The sequence below is a fragment of the Ramularia collo-cygni genome (assembly GCF_900074925.1).
Source record: "Ramularia collo-cygni strain URUG2 genome assembly, contig: RCC_scaffold02, whole genome shotgun sequence".
Lineage (NCBI taxonomy): Eukaryota > Fungi > Ascomycota > Dothideomycetes > Mycosphaerellales > Mycosphaerellaceae > Ramularia > Ramularia collo-cygni.
In genome coordinates this window covers 309396-324055 of record NW_019716256.1, presented here as the reverse complement: position 1 = coordinate 324055, position 14660 = coordinate 309396, and the positions used below count along the sequence as shown (strand labels likewise).

Sequence of the window (14660 nt, the reverse complement as noted above, 5' to 3'; positions counted from 1 at the left end):
TCTGTGKWGAKCTYGGTGKYSSCSKTRTYMWTGGTRCGTGGGCTGGCTTAAGAAGCGGCAAGATTAAATGAGTATTGATGATTCCCGCCTCTCTACTAAGGAGTCGATTTGGAGGTCTCACCTGATCGATTAACAACGTGCGGCATCAATTTCACAAGAGAAAGAAGGAGACGAGGACGCTTCAGGTTTCTCTGCCTCGGTAGTCTCTGTTTGCTTAGGGTGAGATTGTAATCGTGTCTCATTCTGTTCCGCTATTCTACTCGTAAACTCGTAATGCATTCCGATGCTTTTTGCACCATGCTGGTCCCGAATGATGCTAACGCCTCCCAATTTATCATGAAACCCATAATCGACCGTCCCAATAGCCCTCAGCTTCCCGCCAGTGTAATCATTGCACGCCTTCCCATCTTGATGTCTCCTTGTTCTCTGCAGCTAGTCATATCCCGCCAGCACAATTCTCGACTCAGGACACAGATTTTGATTGGTAATCATGACTTCTTATCGTCCGACTTGTCCACCACTGCAGGCAGAGGAAGACATTCCTGGCGGTTCCTTGCGGACGACAGCAACATGCCTCGAAGAGTGATGACAACCGTGTAGATTTGCAGAGACCCGTTTGATGGGTGCGATTTCACCATTTGTCCAGCCGTGGCCGTTGGAATCTTGCGTTTTTTTACGTACCGCCCGAAAGTTCTGTACGGGACTGYGTCGCGAATCGCCTCCAAGACCGCCCCGACAGTGGTACCGTTCAGATTGTGCGACTGGACGAGCATGCTCGGGTGAGTCTTGTTGAGACGCCATTGTACGTCGACTTCAACACGGATCGTAGGCGGGTTCGTGAGCTGCATCTTCATGAGCTTGGATGGTACAGGGTGGCCTTGGAGCGTCTGCGATGAGAGAAAGCGGAATTCTGGGCCGGCCTGAAGTTTTGAGACACAACCTTCTTCAGAGTCGTACGTTAAGGTATTTCCCACAGAATAGAACAACGGGTTGCGGTCTGTCGCGATCTGAAAGTTTGTAAGTCCCGTCCACACGTCATAGTGGGTAAGAACATCTGCAGCATCGGTCGTGCGGATGAAGGAGAGCTTTCGATGATGTGTCCATTGTAATGCGCGATGCTTCCAAGTCTCGGTGCAGGTACTGGTACGGATAAAGAGCTTCTTTTGAATCTCAATGGATGTATTGACCGAGTCTTGGAATTGGTGGCACACGCGCTGCACTTGAAAGATCTGACAGAGTGGTAGTCGAACCAAGATGTTCTCAAGCAACTCGGCGGTGTTGAACACCTGTGCAGCAGCGACGGCGCCAGCCTGTGCAGCAGCGTGAGCCTGGGATTCCTGGCGGCGGGTAATGCACTGCCTAGTGTCAGCGCGAGTCCTCCACGAGTCGAGTCTCAAAGTGCGAACCTTTGAAGAGAGAGTCCTCTTCTGCGGAGCGGAGCCGGCCATTATGCGCGGCACGTTGATCGGTTTGAACCGATAATGAGAAATGGGAGATGGCAATGTTTTGAAATGCAAGGTGTGGAAAGTCGAGGGGAACAAGAGTTGAGAGGACAAAAAGGGTTTACATCTCGGCAGACTTGCCGAATCCACCGCGCTTGACGTCAGAACTCCACGCTATTTCATTCACTCGCCGTTTTGAAAAGCTGGCCCGTGCATCTATCAGTACAGCACACCGCATTCCACAAACGCTGACGTCTTGTAATACCGCACCGTTACCTTTTCCTTCCTCACATCCTCACATCGTGAATACCCCTCGGGCCCTGCTCATTGTAATCCGTCCTCGTCATGTACCCCTTGCTCTGTCCACCATCAAGAATGAACAGCAGCTTTCCCGCAACCTGCGCACCCAGGAAAGAAGCCTCATCATAGCCTGTCTCTTTCCACTCAGGAAAGTACTCCGGGATCTTCGCAACCTTGATGCTTGTGGGAGTCTGGCCATGAGAGTGGCTATGAGCGAACTGCATGGGCTGCTGTTGATGCATCTGTGGATGCTGAGCGGTCAGTGCGGCGTGAAGCAGCGGGTTCACACTCGAGCTGTGGTGCGGATATCCCGGTATTTGTTGTTGAGGGGTGTTTGCGCCGGTCCCCAAAGGCGTAGAAATGTTGGATGGGAGCTCGGAGGTGAATATCGTTGCTGATGAGGGCGAGATGATGTATTTGGCTTGGAGGGTGGCTACGAGCGCTTCCTTAAAGCCACGTACTTTTGAGCCATTGCCCAGGATGATGAGAGAATCCCAAAGCTCACTCCGCTTGCTGATGTCGCTGCATGAGAGGACTGTCCGATGTATCGCAGCGGCGAGTCGATCCAGAATGCCACCCGAAGCGGCTTGGAAGCGCTCGGTGCCGACTTCAATCTCTCGTCTGAAACCACCTGTTGGCGAGCTATCGGTGGGTGCTTCGGCCAAAGTACTCTCGGCAGGCTTGTCAGACACAGCAGACTGGGGTTCTGGACTTCGTTGTCGCTTGTTTGGGCCCTCGTCAAGTGCAGATTGCATGTCCGTCATACCCTGCGCCGTCATTCCTGCCGTCTTCATGGCGTCGTGCAATGCAAAGTCTTCATACACAAAGGTATTGCGACTGCGCTTCGTGTTTGCTACTCGGACCGGGTTCTTGGCTTGCTGCTGTGTGTCGGTGCCCTTCTTCTGGCCTTTGTTTGCCGCCTTCTCGGCCTTTTCGCGCTCCTTTTGTGCGAGATATTCCTGCATGTTGCCGCCAGTGACAATGCTGGCAATATCAAGCACACCTTCGTCATCCTCAAGCTTATCTGCTTCACCAACTTCAGTCCCGGGTCCTGGTCCACGCGGTAGGTCTCCAGCTATCGATGGTTTCGCCTGACCTGGAGCTGCACCGTCTGCTCCCGTGGATGCGGCCGCTGCAGGGTTGCCGGCTGTGTCTGCGTCTGCGCTTGGTAAAGGCACATCTGGTGGCAGGACTTCGCAGATTGGACTCCTCTTCAGCTGTTCGCACACTTCTCGTGTGAATCCCTTTCGTCCGTGCAGGAGCTCGGTCAGTCGCTGGGTCATCGATTCACCACCGCAATCCGGTACAGCCAGCGATCGGCCAATATCGTGGAGGATAAAGTCTGCAACACAGGTAACGTCTGCCTTGCTCAGACCAACATCCACCACAGTTGCAGTAGGGATACCGTATGCGTATGTAGTGGCCACYGCAGAGTCCATCATCGCCAGAGCTGGTGTCTTGAACTTTTCGAAGAAGAATTGGGCCACTTTCTCGTACTCCTTGTGCGTCCAAACAGGTTGTGATATGATCAGAATTGGTGTGTGAAATGGAGGATTGACGGTGTTGTAGACATGCTCCATCAATGCGTAGAAGCAGGGCCAGTCCGTGATGCTTCCACTCTGGATTGGCCATATTGCCCCCTCCTCCGATACACGATCCTCCTCCCACTCTGGTTCTTGGTCCCCATTCGTGTCTGGCTGATTTTCGGCCGTCTCCTTCTTCTCTTTCTTTCGGATCTTGACGGGTTCGTACTCTCCAGCCTGTTCAGCAGGGAACATGCGCGATCGTAGTCTGTAGCGAGCAGGTGTGAAGGATTCCGGCAGACCTAGCTGAGCGAGYGTTGTTTGCGAGCCCGGCGAGATGATCTGTAGGTATATTAGCTAGAATTGCATATAAGAGAAGCAATGCGCCTACGAAGATCTGGTCATCGCGAAAGGGCGGCATCGTGTCGCGTGTAGGACGTGTGTCTCACAGCGCCGAAGGTATGGCAATGTATCCGAGTCTATTTCATGCAACACCTGTCAGTCTTGGTGGCAAAGTGAGAGACAATGGGCAAATGCAATGGCAGTTTTCTCGTCGTCGATGCGACTGCGACACGAGCTGCAAGCTGCAAGCTGAGGTTGACGCGATGCGCTGAAGTCTTGGCGGCGGCGGGAGCAGAGTGGATCCTCTAGAATACCTAGGCAGCTTACCTAATTCTAGTTCGAGTTCTTCCTAAGGTCACGGGTACCAACACCTCTTTTCGTGCCACTCTTCAGTCTATCTTTCCCTCAACCCGCAATGATCTTTCCTTGCTCTTGATTATGATACATTCTCCGGCTGTTTCTCGATTTCTTTGGTTGTTGGATTGTTGCAAGATCCATCATCCTCGCCAGCGAATCATCGTGGTTCGGCCGATCCAGCCTGATCGTCCGGCAGTGGCTGTGCTCAAAAGACGTTGTTGCCCAACAACGTCTATTTTCGAATCCTCCCAGGCACTCTGTGTTGATACACACAACCTACACAATAAGTCATCTCTATTCTTGTCCATCTCATTTTTTCACGCCGCTTGCTTTCCTCTTGTGCGTACCCACGATCATGCGATCGAGTGTTTCTCACATCACCGGAGGCAACGCGCTGTTTCTGATTTCCTTGGAGAATGTCGGTGGCTGAGAACACCACCACAAGCCTCGTGCCCAGTGCGAGAAGATCAATTAGGGCTCCCCTGCCATCTCGGCCTGGGAAGCGATTAATCTTGTGCGAGGATGGTGAGTGCTGCTGCTGTTTTTCGAATATGAGCTCGACTGACATCCGCCGAAAGGTTCATGGCTAAACAGCGATAGTGGCAGCTTGAAAAGCGCACTTTCCATAACCAGTAATGTCACTAGGATCTCCAGAGCGATCAGGCCCATCAGTGCCGATGGGATTCCCCAGGTTGTGTATTATCACCAAGGCGTCGGCGCTGGCGGAGGCATCACCAACAAGATTATTGGCGGTGCCAGCGGAGCAGGTCTGCTCAATCTAGTCTGTCTGATTGTAGAGCGCCATTCTAATGTTCTGCAGGATTGGGAGAGATCGTGAGGGAAGGCTATCAATTCCTCGCAACAAATTACGTCCCAGGTGCGTGGCTGTCACCATCTCAGCAAGAACACAACTGATTGGTATTCAGGAGACGAAATTTTCATCTTTGGCTTCTCCAGAGGTGCCTTTTCATCACGCAGTATTGCCGGAGTCATTGGAGAAATAGGCATTCTCACAAGAGAAGGCATCCCATACTTTCCTGAGATCTTCCGAGATCTCCAGCATCAACACGATGACAACTACAGWCCTAAGCATCCAGACGTCCCTTTCCCTAACAAACCTAGTGCCCTAGATCCACAGTACAGGCATGAGTTGGAGCGACGAGGACTGACGCGGCTTGGCGTGAACATCAAAGTGATTGGTGTGTGGGACACGGTCGGCGCTCTGGGAACTCCCAAGATTGGATGGCTCACCCGTCTCGGACTGCAGGACACATCCATGAGAGAGCTTTCCTTCTACGACACTGCCTTGAGCGATTGTATCGAGTACGCCTTTCAAGCCTTGGCACTCGATGAGCGCCGGTATGCCTTTCCGCCGTCACTGTGGGAGAAACTGGAAGGCAATGCCACAACATTACGGCAGGTCTGGTTCCCAGGAGCCCACAGCAATGTCGGAGGTGGCTACGATGATCAGCAAATCGCGACCATCTCGCTAGCTTGGATGATGGCCCAATGTCAGCCCTTCTTGGACTTTGATCTTGACTATATCCACGACGAGTGGGAGGTCAATGATTTGTGCGTAAATGAAATATGTACACCCAGAGTGGTGTTTTGACTGACATTGAACGAACAGGGAGTATGAGAACAAAGACGAAAAGATCAGGCCCTGGTCTTTTGGCAAGATTTTCTCTGGAATGGATGGCCTCTATTCACTCGGTGGATCAAGAATAAGAACGCCGGGCCGGTATTGCGCATACAACCCTACCAACGGTAAGCCAACCAGGGATCCCCTTCTCGACACGCACGAATACATCCACCCGTCCGTCCGATCACGTCTGAAACTCCACGGCCCAGGCCTCGACGACAAAGGAGAATACGACTGCAAAGCGCTCCAGAACTTCAAGCTAGTCATAGAATGGCCCGAAGAGAATGCTAAGCGCCCCACGGTGTATTGGAGATCGCGGACGAGGCCAGCTGATGGTTTTGTAAAGACGCTCCCTGAAGCACCGCTCTGGAATCTGGAGATGGAGCTTCTGCGGTATGATCCCGAGACGGAACAGTATGTCATGAAGCCTTCTGGGGTGCGAGCAAGAAAGAGTCAGAGAGTGAAGGACAGGAGTCGCAGTCGAAGGCCTAGTACGCACTCTCCGGCGCCTAGGTAGTTTTGGAATGTAAAAACACCGGCCTATATCTGTTACAATGCTCCTCTCTTCGTGAAGACTGTCGACATCCAGATACTTCCTCACTTCGGCTTCGGCTTTCTGATAACCACACTCCCCGTACTCTCCTGCAACTGCCATCCCACGCCGCCCTTCACTAAATCTTCCCACACGGCATCCCCACTCCTCTCAACAAACGCCTTATCAGCACTCATATAACTCTTCCCCAAACACTTCAACGCATGCAACCGCATCCTATCAACAGCAAACTCCATGATAGCCCTCTGATACCCATCCACCGCCCTCTTTACCCTCCAGAATCTCACCCAATCATCCTGCACCAACGCCTTCAACACCGCCGTGACTTTACGACTTTGATGTTGATAATCACTCTTCGCAGACAATGCATCCAGAAGATCACCTTGTCGACATGCTATATCGAGGATTCGATAACCCGCGAATTCCTGAAATTCCGGTTGAGAAAGTGGGGTGTGAGGATGGATTTCTTGGAGGAGGTAGAGGAGTGCTGGTTGGTAGGATTCCCAGGATTTGGTGAGGATGCTGGCGTGGATGATGAACATGTAGGCTCTTTGGGCGAAATTGTCTTTGCGGCGCGATCCGAGAATTCCTTCACGGAGTTTGCGCATTGCGAGGAGGATGTTTGGGAGGTCGGATTGATGGTGGGCTGGGTCTGACAGGCGGGTTGTGAGAGGTGGTTTGGAAGAGGGGTTTGAGAGGGGAGTGGGTTGAGGGAGGGATAGTGGGGAGGTTTTGTCTTTGACTGTGAGAGAGGAAAAGGCCGCTTCGAGGTCATCGCCTCCGTTGGATGAGGCGCAGAATTTCATGTAGCGTTCGACGATTTTGGTGTAGTAGTTTTCCTGGTTTTTGTATTCGTGGAGTCTGGAAGAATGGATCAGCTCGGGTTACCGTATGGCTTGCATTACGGAGGGTAAATCACCTTGCCTCGCCTTTGGATGGTAGGCCGTATACATCCAGAGCATCCATGGCCACGGGCTTCAATCGACTCCATGCTCCAGAAGGTCCCCTCCGCGGTTGCGGTCGAATTGAAGCCGCCATGGTTTGATTCGAGTGCAAGTTGTGTCGTGTCTGCGCGGCCTAATCTCGAATTGGAACTTTCCATCAGACGTCTCGAAGTCTCGATTCCAATGGTCTGCAGACTTGTCCGAGGTCGCTGGTTGGCTTTCACATGCAAGTTTGTTTGTTGATGAGGTCAGATCTGGCCTGTCGTTCTCGCTTTCTCGGTAGGCGTTTCCACGTTCTACGCTAGTGCTTTCCACCACTCTCCCACCCATCATCATCTCTTATTCCAGTCCTATATAGATAAAGTGTCCTCTCCCTACGTACTCGATTCCTTCTCCTACAGACATTGCCTGTCTTTCTGTTCCTCCCCCTCAGTCACTTGTCCACATTCAAAATGTCCAAAATTCCCAAAGAAAAGGACTCGGACAGTTTACTCGCGAGGACAGAAAAGAAAGCCATCAAGACCGCAACACTACTTTGGAATGAGATCCCACACTGGCTACAAGACAACCACTACATCATCAGCGGCTACCGATCACCATCCAATTCGTACAAGAAGTCCGCTGCAAGTATAGGACATCTCCACAATGAAACAGTCAACATCTGGACGCACCTCATAGGCGCGATACTGGCGGCCTGCACTGCGAGCATCATGTACTTCAACATCAAGCCACGCTTCGAACTAGCCACGGTAGAAGATGTCATTGTCTTTGCCTGTTACTTCCTGGGTGCCTTCCTGTGTCTTGGTATGAGTGCCACGTTCCATACCATCTCAAACCACTCCGAGGCTGTTCAGAAGTTCGGCAACAGACTTGATTACATCGGGATCGTAGTCTTGATCTGGGGCTCTTTTATTCCTGCCATATACTATGGTTTCGCTCTCGAGCCAAGGCTGATCCAAGTGTACTGGTCTATGATCACGACGATTGGAGCTGGGACTCTGGTCGTTGTACTTTATCCCAAATTCAGAACACCGGAATGGAGGCCAGTTCGAGCTTTGATGTTCGTGTTGATGGGTCTAAGTGCCGTAGTTCCGGTCATTCACGGGCTTCAGATGTACGGCTACGAACAACTCGAGCGACAGATGGGTCTTTCCTGGCTCGTCGGTCAGGGTGTGATGTACATTACAGGAGCTGCGATTTATGCTGTAAGTGCAGTGAGGTTAAAGGAATCGACCAAACGCTAATGAACGCACAGGCGAGAGTACCCGAACGCTGGAGCCCAGGCAAGTTCGATATTTGGGGGAGTTCACATCAGATCTTCCATGTGCTCGTAGTTCTGGCCGCTTCTGCTCATTTTGTTGGCTTAATCAAGGCGTTTGATTATCAGCACAATGCTCGCTTTGATGATGGCGCATTTGGCTCTGCTGCATCGCTCGGGTTCTTTGCGTGGAGCTGAACACGCATAAGCCTGTGATGAGGATATGAGGACGTTCTCATACAGCCAGGTCTCCGCATCATGCAGCAGTAGCCATCTCCTGCGGTGAGCCTCTGCAAGACCTGGCGCGCTAGCGAAAAGACCATCCGGGCGCTGGGCTGGTGCACTCATGGCCTCTCACAGTCATCGGACAGCATCGGAGAGCGTCCAGCTCTGCGTACTGATGTATGCATCGATTCACTCACCATCGGAAGTCCGATCGAACTGCGGGTCGCGGTTTACACAGGCTCAACAACTACGTCTCTGCAACGTCGTGCAGATCGGGCGGGATCTCACCCGCATTGAGGACTGCGCGGAAGACCGCGTGTCTTGTAAGACGTATGAGCACCATGGAGTCGGGAGAGCTGCCAGATAGGCGACATTCATGAAGATGCGCAGCTGACCATGCCATCATTGCGGTCACTGGCATGCTGAGATTCTCCCGGGTGGGGATGGCATGGCCTCGGACCGAGAAAGCGGGTGCTCGATACTTGCGTATAGCGTACAACGAAGTCCTCCCTATGAATCGCTGCGCCTTGTAGGAGACGTGGCCTCGCATTGACAGCCGCCGGTTCGCTCAATTTATACGCAGTGGCGATGATGCTCATATTGGGGCATGCAAGAAATGGCTGGACGATTAGGGGTAATCTGCGGTCAGCGGCATGATCGACGCATGGAAGAAGCACGCGAAACGCGTATGCACAACTCAGCTGTACATGCAACATTCAACTGGCTGTGTCGATGATTAGGGAAGGGGAGCTTCATCGGGATCACGGAGTACATTGCGTAAGTAGCCGGCGAGAAGGAGCCGTCTTTTGATGCGTGGTGGTGGATACGTAAGAGCATTGAGCAGGCTCTAGACCCGAAGCCTTAATTAGGTGTGGTCACACATGATGGCCGCAGCGCTTGACGCGTCGGGAGGATCTCTCGCCTCGTCGTTCCTAGCCTCCTTCTGATCATTACTTGCTTGGCAAATATTCAACGTTGCGGATAAAGCAACCGAAGCGCTCGTGGAGCTTGTGCGCCCCAATTAATGCGGCAGAATAGATTGGAATAGAAAATACGGACATGTCTTGGACGAATGCAGGCTTTTCTCTGGYGGTCAATACCAATGCTTGTCGATGCTTGTGTGTCGCCGCACCACCTACTAGGTCGTAGGAGTGAGACACGTTCCGAACTCGGTAAAATAGATCTGGCTGAACTGGGGGATTTGGGGATGGAGCACGGGATGATCTGGACAACACTCCGGCATGAGATAGGTGATTCGGGGTGAGTTTGCGCAGCATCAAAAACAAAGTAGGGGCGTGTAACCATGCGAGTGACATGCACGTCCGTACCTTGCAAGTACCTTGGAAGTGCTCTGATAGGCGAGATACCTTGCAGTCGAACTTGCCAAGGGTGGTTGATTGAGATGATGATGTTTGGTTTCATAAAATTGCTCCACCTTCCGCCGACGTGCCGCTCAAGCCTCAGAGCATCCCGCCCGCCTCCTCCACCATCAGTTCGCGCTACCACTTGTTAATGATCTGCCGTTTCAGCGTCAGTTGTTGAGTGGTGAATAGAGCGCCTGGTGGAGGCTGGAGAACGCGAAAATCTTTAGACCTTTCGACAAGGCAACCCAGCAACGCAACGACATGATCTCTACCTCCACCTGACCCAATCCTGGCTACCACGGCGATACCCACTCACAACAGTTGGACGGCCGGCACGTTCGTTTACTTGTCTCGAGAGGCACGATCTCTCGTCCTTTTGCGCTTTCCGCACTTTTCATTCGCTCGATCATGGAAGCATAAAGGGAACTCATAGCGAGAGCCAGTTATAAGCTGGAAGGCCGGCGATTTTTTAAGAGGAGAGGGAGGAAGCAGCAATGGCAGCTGTGACGAGGGAACAGAGGTCAGGTGCGGAAAGGGGAAGAGTGTCTTCGCCGATACACAGGAATGTGACGTCGTCGCCCTCGGCACGAAACAATGGAGAGCTGCCCAGATCAGCCTCCTACACATACTTGGGTCCTGCCAAAGAAGGCGCATACGAGCGGTACGGTCAGCCCAACATTGTAGAAATCAGGATTCCGCCTGCCAACCACGTCGCACACTCGAGCGACACCTCAGACCTCTCACCACCAAAGACCCTCGAGCCAGCCACATCCGGGTGCCCCACGCCCGATGAGCGCGCGGGTGCCCTTGCACCACCCCAGGTCTTCAACATCATTGATCAGATACGAGAAGGGAATGCGGAGGGCCAGCGAGCTCAGCGTACCGAGGACAATCGAAGCAGCCTCGAGTCTTCCATAAGGGATTCTCGAACCAGTCTCGAGTCAAATCATACAGTCTCTACAGCGGCAAGCACTCCGGTCTCCACCCAAAGGCCCTCCATCAGCACCAAGTCGTTTTCGCGCCCGTTTTTCAAGCGGCAATCATGGCACCAGTCGACCTCGTCAACACCGTCTCGCTCACCGTCGCCGGTCAAAGCGGCCAGCACATTCTCGTCCGATGAGGCTATCGCAGATATCGAATCAAATCTGGAGCAGCTTGAAGGCGGCCGGAGGAAATCGCTCGTGCGAAGACTATCGGTACGGCTGTCAAAAGATGGCAGACCAAAAAAGGACATGTCAAGCTCGGGAGATGAGGACAGCGGAAAGCCCGGAACTCACAAACCAGCTTTCTTGCGAAGAAGAAGCTCACGTTCAGGCTCTGCGATCCCCAAAGTCACGTCCTCCGAATCTGCATTGCCACATGTACCTCCGGTTCCTGCTCTACCCAAGCTGCCAAAGTCGTTTTCGACTGATCGCTTGCCCGGCCTCCGAATGGGTAATGTCACGACAGATCGAGCGGCGCCAGTGCCCAGGATGCTCACCCCAGATAAGGAGCACAGATCAAATCCACTCTCGATCATGAGGAAGAAGGACGAACTATGGGGTGTCTTCCGTTCCTTGGACGCTGATCATGCAAAGTTCTCCGCAAAGTCCTCGGCATTCAAAGCAAACGTAGTGCGAAATTCACTGATTCCATTTCTGCGGACATATGCTACACATCCATCAAACAAGACCCTCCGGCCCGAAGATTTAGATCGCAGGGCGAACATATTGAACAAATGGTGGACTGGTCTCATTGAACTGCTTCACGGGAGGAATAACCAATCCATATCAGGCACAGATCGGCCAGTCATCTTGGACGGCGTATCTGGAATAATGGAACGACCAGAATGGAGGCTCTCCCCGTCGCCTTTCTGCCCACTCAGTGACCGTGTCAAAATGTCAGTGGCCGGGAGCCAGTCCAGCACATCTTTAGGCTCCATGTCTACCTCGTCGGACTTTCTCTCAGAGTCAGTACACCACAACGTTCGCAACATCTTTGTTCAAAACTTGAGCTCCCAAATGGCTTTTGTGGTTGACAAAATGTCATTGCGGCAAGCTTCTGCCAGCCTGGTGGCATTTTGCGGCAAAGCGTGTGCGTATGCGTTCATGTTCGTCCCTGGAATGGCCGATGTTTTGGTCCGCCTGTGGGACCTCTCCATGGACACTATACGTCGCGTGTTGTCCGAAAGTGGAATCGAGAAATTTGATCAAATGGACGAAATCAGCGATCAGCTCAACAACTTCCCGCCGGCTCTGCATCAACTTGGGTTCACTTCTTTGATGAAGCTTGTACGCCGATTAAGAACGCCGCCGCCTCTGCCTCTCGGAACCTGTCACATTGATTGGTGGGGTCGCTGGGTAGATCGATGGAGTGGACGCGAGAGCGATCTGTTCTACGTGTTCGTCAAGCAGTTCCATGTCCTCACGACTGAGTTTTTGAGCCCCGAGTCGACAGGAAAGCAACAGATTTGCGCGCCTGGCCTTCTCCTTGTACATTCACAAATACTGGCCAATCTCGATGACACGATTCATCGCGAAGCCAACCAAGCGAGCCATGGCGCCGCTGCCTCCAACTCGTCCACAACATTTGACGAACTTCTAGGCGACGTTGACGCCACGGCATCGACATTTCCAATACTACAAAATAATGCTGTAAGACTAATGGCCGAGAATAGGCTGATAATGTTAATTCGCGACTTTCTTTCCGATCGAACCTCGGACCATCCGATCGCAAGGGAGCTGTTCGCACAATCTTTCAATCGCTTGTTGCAGGCTGCAACCCGGGGGACGTCAATGTTCGATCACAACGCCTGCTACACTCTGCTCGACTTTCTTGAGGAGGCTTTGGTGATCCTCGTTCGATATGAACAGTTGAGAGACGAAGGCTCCTTGATCGATTCGGCTTTCTGGCAAATCGTCTGTCGGCGCATGATTGATAGCGAGAATACGATGACCGAGATCCGTCTATACGCCTTTTTGCACACAGTGTGGAATGCGCTGGTACCGGACAAGGGTCGCAAAGCCGAACTGTGTTTRAACGTCTTGCTGGATCCTGAGGTGTTCGAGAGCAGGTTCAATCATTGGTGTCCAATGGTACGAGCGTACTTTATGCGTTTGATCTGCTGGCGTGTGGGACGGTTTGACGGAGATGAAGATGGCGAAGACCTGGACATTCTGGAGATCATGCGGGAGAGGTTACAGACGACATGGTCACACTACGTCTTCCTGTGCAACCAGGCGGAGCGCGACCATGGATTACTTCCGGTAACAGTCCCATGCAATCCAGCGCCAGGTCGTAGACTTCTCATAGTGCGGACCGACAACCAGGTCACGCACCACAATACGTTCCTCTCCTTTGATGGCATCCTGCGCGCCGGCGAGTCGCCGACGCAATCCAAAGAGCCAGCCTGGAAGCGGGCGTCCATGGCAGCAACTCTCATCGATACCATGGATATGCGGCCAGGGTCAGCTTCCTCGTCTTTCGTTGAGTCCGAGTCCGATTCGCAGGAGAAAGGCATAGGTGGCTTTCTCCGCAAGATGATGGGCGGCAAAGCGAAGCCCAAAACGCAAGGCACCAACAAACGCGTCAGTTTAGAAGACCAGCCTATACCTGTCTCTACGGCATCACAGGCCATCACCGGAGCCGCCACGACCGATGAAAATTCCTCACCATCTGACACTCCTACGAAGCCAAGCTCGGCTCAAGCTGCACCATTCCGAAGTCTCAGCTTCAAGTTCTCGCTCGAATTTCAACCTAGCAGCAAAGCTCAAGGACCTTTGCGTCTTTTCCCACCACGTCTCCCACTGGCAGCGCAGCTTTTCGTCCAACGTGCGTCGACGAAGCCCAAACCAGACGGCACGACTTTTCCGATGCAACCTACTGGTGAGAGCGCGGTTCGGGCGAGATATTCGGGGCGTGCTCTAGCCGAGTGGGCGATCGTGGTTGGAGAGTGTCAGAGCTTCTTTGAGAGGAGGAAGAAGGAGGGTGTACCCAGCGAGAAGCAGGTGGAGACACCAACGCTCGGGGTGGAAGTTTTTAAGAGACCTGGCTGATTAGGGAAAGAAGAATCACAGACTTCACGGAGTCAACGTGGTTTGTTGTCCATTAACGTATGTGAGCGTATTCTTGCGATGAAGTGAACAACTTGAAAGAATATTAGTGCCGTATGTCTCTGTTCTGTAGATGAGCATAACGGCTGGGGACACAGATAAATGGGATCACGAATCAAGGACGTCTTCAGTATTTTGGGAGCTGAAACATAGCGGATATAGCTTACGTTTCACATGAGGCTGACTCCTTCATTTGCTGCTCCAAACTTGCGAGCACTGCAGCCAGATCTCGGTGCGCTCGAGCAAAAGGTATTGTTACACGTCGCTGCTCTATGCAGCATGTCCATCGTGTCACACTTCCGGCGTCAGTGTACGTGTCTCGTCCAAGCTCTGTGGTCTGTTCATCCCTCGTTCGGGCCTCAATAATCAATCTAGCCCGGCAGGCCATTGCAGCAGAATTGCCTACTAGTAGAACTAGTAGAAGGGAGGACAAAGTTAGTCATGGCCTGTTTTGTCTTGTAAGGTAGCATTCGCTTCCACCGGGACACTTTTCGCACTTCTGAAGCGCAACTCGTGCGCAAGTGGATCGTTGGGCAGCACGATTTTAGACTCTTTTGTCCACGCCAGGCATCGTCCGACTCTCAATACAAGGAAACGGGCAACCTCAGCAGTTCTTGTT

General features: G+C 52.6%; 7 protein-coding genes; 3 read left to right on the top strand and 4 right to left on the bottom strand.

The window, feature by feature from the left end:
* Window positions 1-488: 488 nt before the first annotated feature.
* Window positions 489-1448, bottom strand: RCC_01640 (uncharacterized protein; the record flags this gene model as incomplete). Its single annotated transcript, XM_023766934.1, has 1 exon — window positions 489-1448. One exon carries the CDS (start codon window positions 1446-1448, stop codon window positions 489-491), a length of 960 nt encoding a protein of 319 aa, XP_023622702.1.
* A 281-nt stretch (window positions 1449-1729) lies between these two features.
* Window positions 1730-3686, bottom strand: RCC_01639 (related to actin-related protein; the record flags this gene model as incomplete). XM_023766933.1 has 2 exons in its annotated part: window positions 1730-3607; window positions 3657-3686. The coding sequence occupies 2 exons, from the start codon at window positions 3684-3686 to the stop codon at window positions 1730-1732; spliced, it is 1908 nt and encodes a 635-aa protein (XP_023622701.1).
* Window positions 3687-4380: 694 nt separating this feature from the next.
* On the top strand, window positions 4381-6123 carry RCC_01638 (uncharacterized protein; the record flags this gene model as incomplete). XM_023766932.1 has 5 exons in its annotated part: window positions 4381-4489; window positions 4543-4731; window positions 4785-4841; window positions 4891-5536; window positions 5595-6123. The coding sequence occupies 5 exons, from the start codon at window positions 4381-4383 to the stop codon at window positions 6121-6123; spliced, it is 1530 nt and encodes a 509-aa protein (XP_023622700.1).
* An 80-nt stretch (window positions 6124-6203) lies between these two features.
* On the bottom strand, window positions 6204-7197 carry RCC_01637 (uncharacterized protein; the record flags this gene model as incomplete). XM_023766931.1 has 2 exons in its annotated part: window positions 6204-7020; window positions 7079-7197. The coding sequence occupies 2 exons, from the start codon at window positions 7195-7197 to the stop codon at window positions 6204-6206; spliced, it is 936 nt and encodes a 311-aa protein (XP_023622699.1).
* Window positions 7198-7555: 358 nt separating this feature from the next.
* On the top strand, window positions 7556-8559 carry RCC_01636 (related to membrane proteins, contain hemolysin III domain; the record flags this gene model as incomplete). XM_023766930.1 has 2 exons in its annotated part: window positions 7556-8308; window positions 8359-8559. The coding sequence occupies 2 exons, from the start codon at window positions 7556-7558 to the stop codon at window positions 8557-8559; spliced, it is 954 nt and encodes a 317-aa protein (XP_023622698.1).
* A 977-nt stretch (window positions 8560-9536) lies between these two features.
* On the bottom strand, window positions 9537-9902 carry RCC_01635 (uncharacterized protein; the record flags this gene model as incomplete). The annotated part of the gene is made up of 1 exon (XM_023766929.1): window positions 9537-9902. The coding sequence occupies one exon, from the start codon at window positions 9900-9902 to the stop codon at window positions 9537-9539; it is 366 nt and encodes a 121-aa protein (XP_023622697.1).
* A 542-nt stretch (window positions 9903-10444) lies between these two features.
* On the top strand, window positions 10445-13984 carry RCC_01634 (uncharacterized protein; the record flags this gene model as incomplete). Its single annotated transcript, XM_023766928.1, has 1 exon — window positions 10445-13984. The coding sequence occupies one exon, from the start codon at window positions 10445-10447 to the stop codon at window positions 13982-13984; it is 3540 nt and encodes a 1179-aa protein (XP_023622696.1).
* Window positions 13985-14660: the final 676 nt, after the last annotated feature.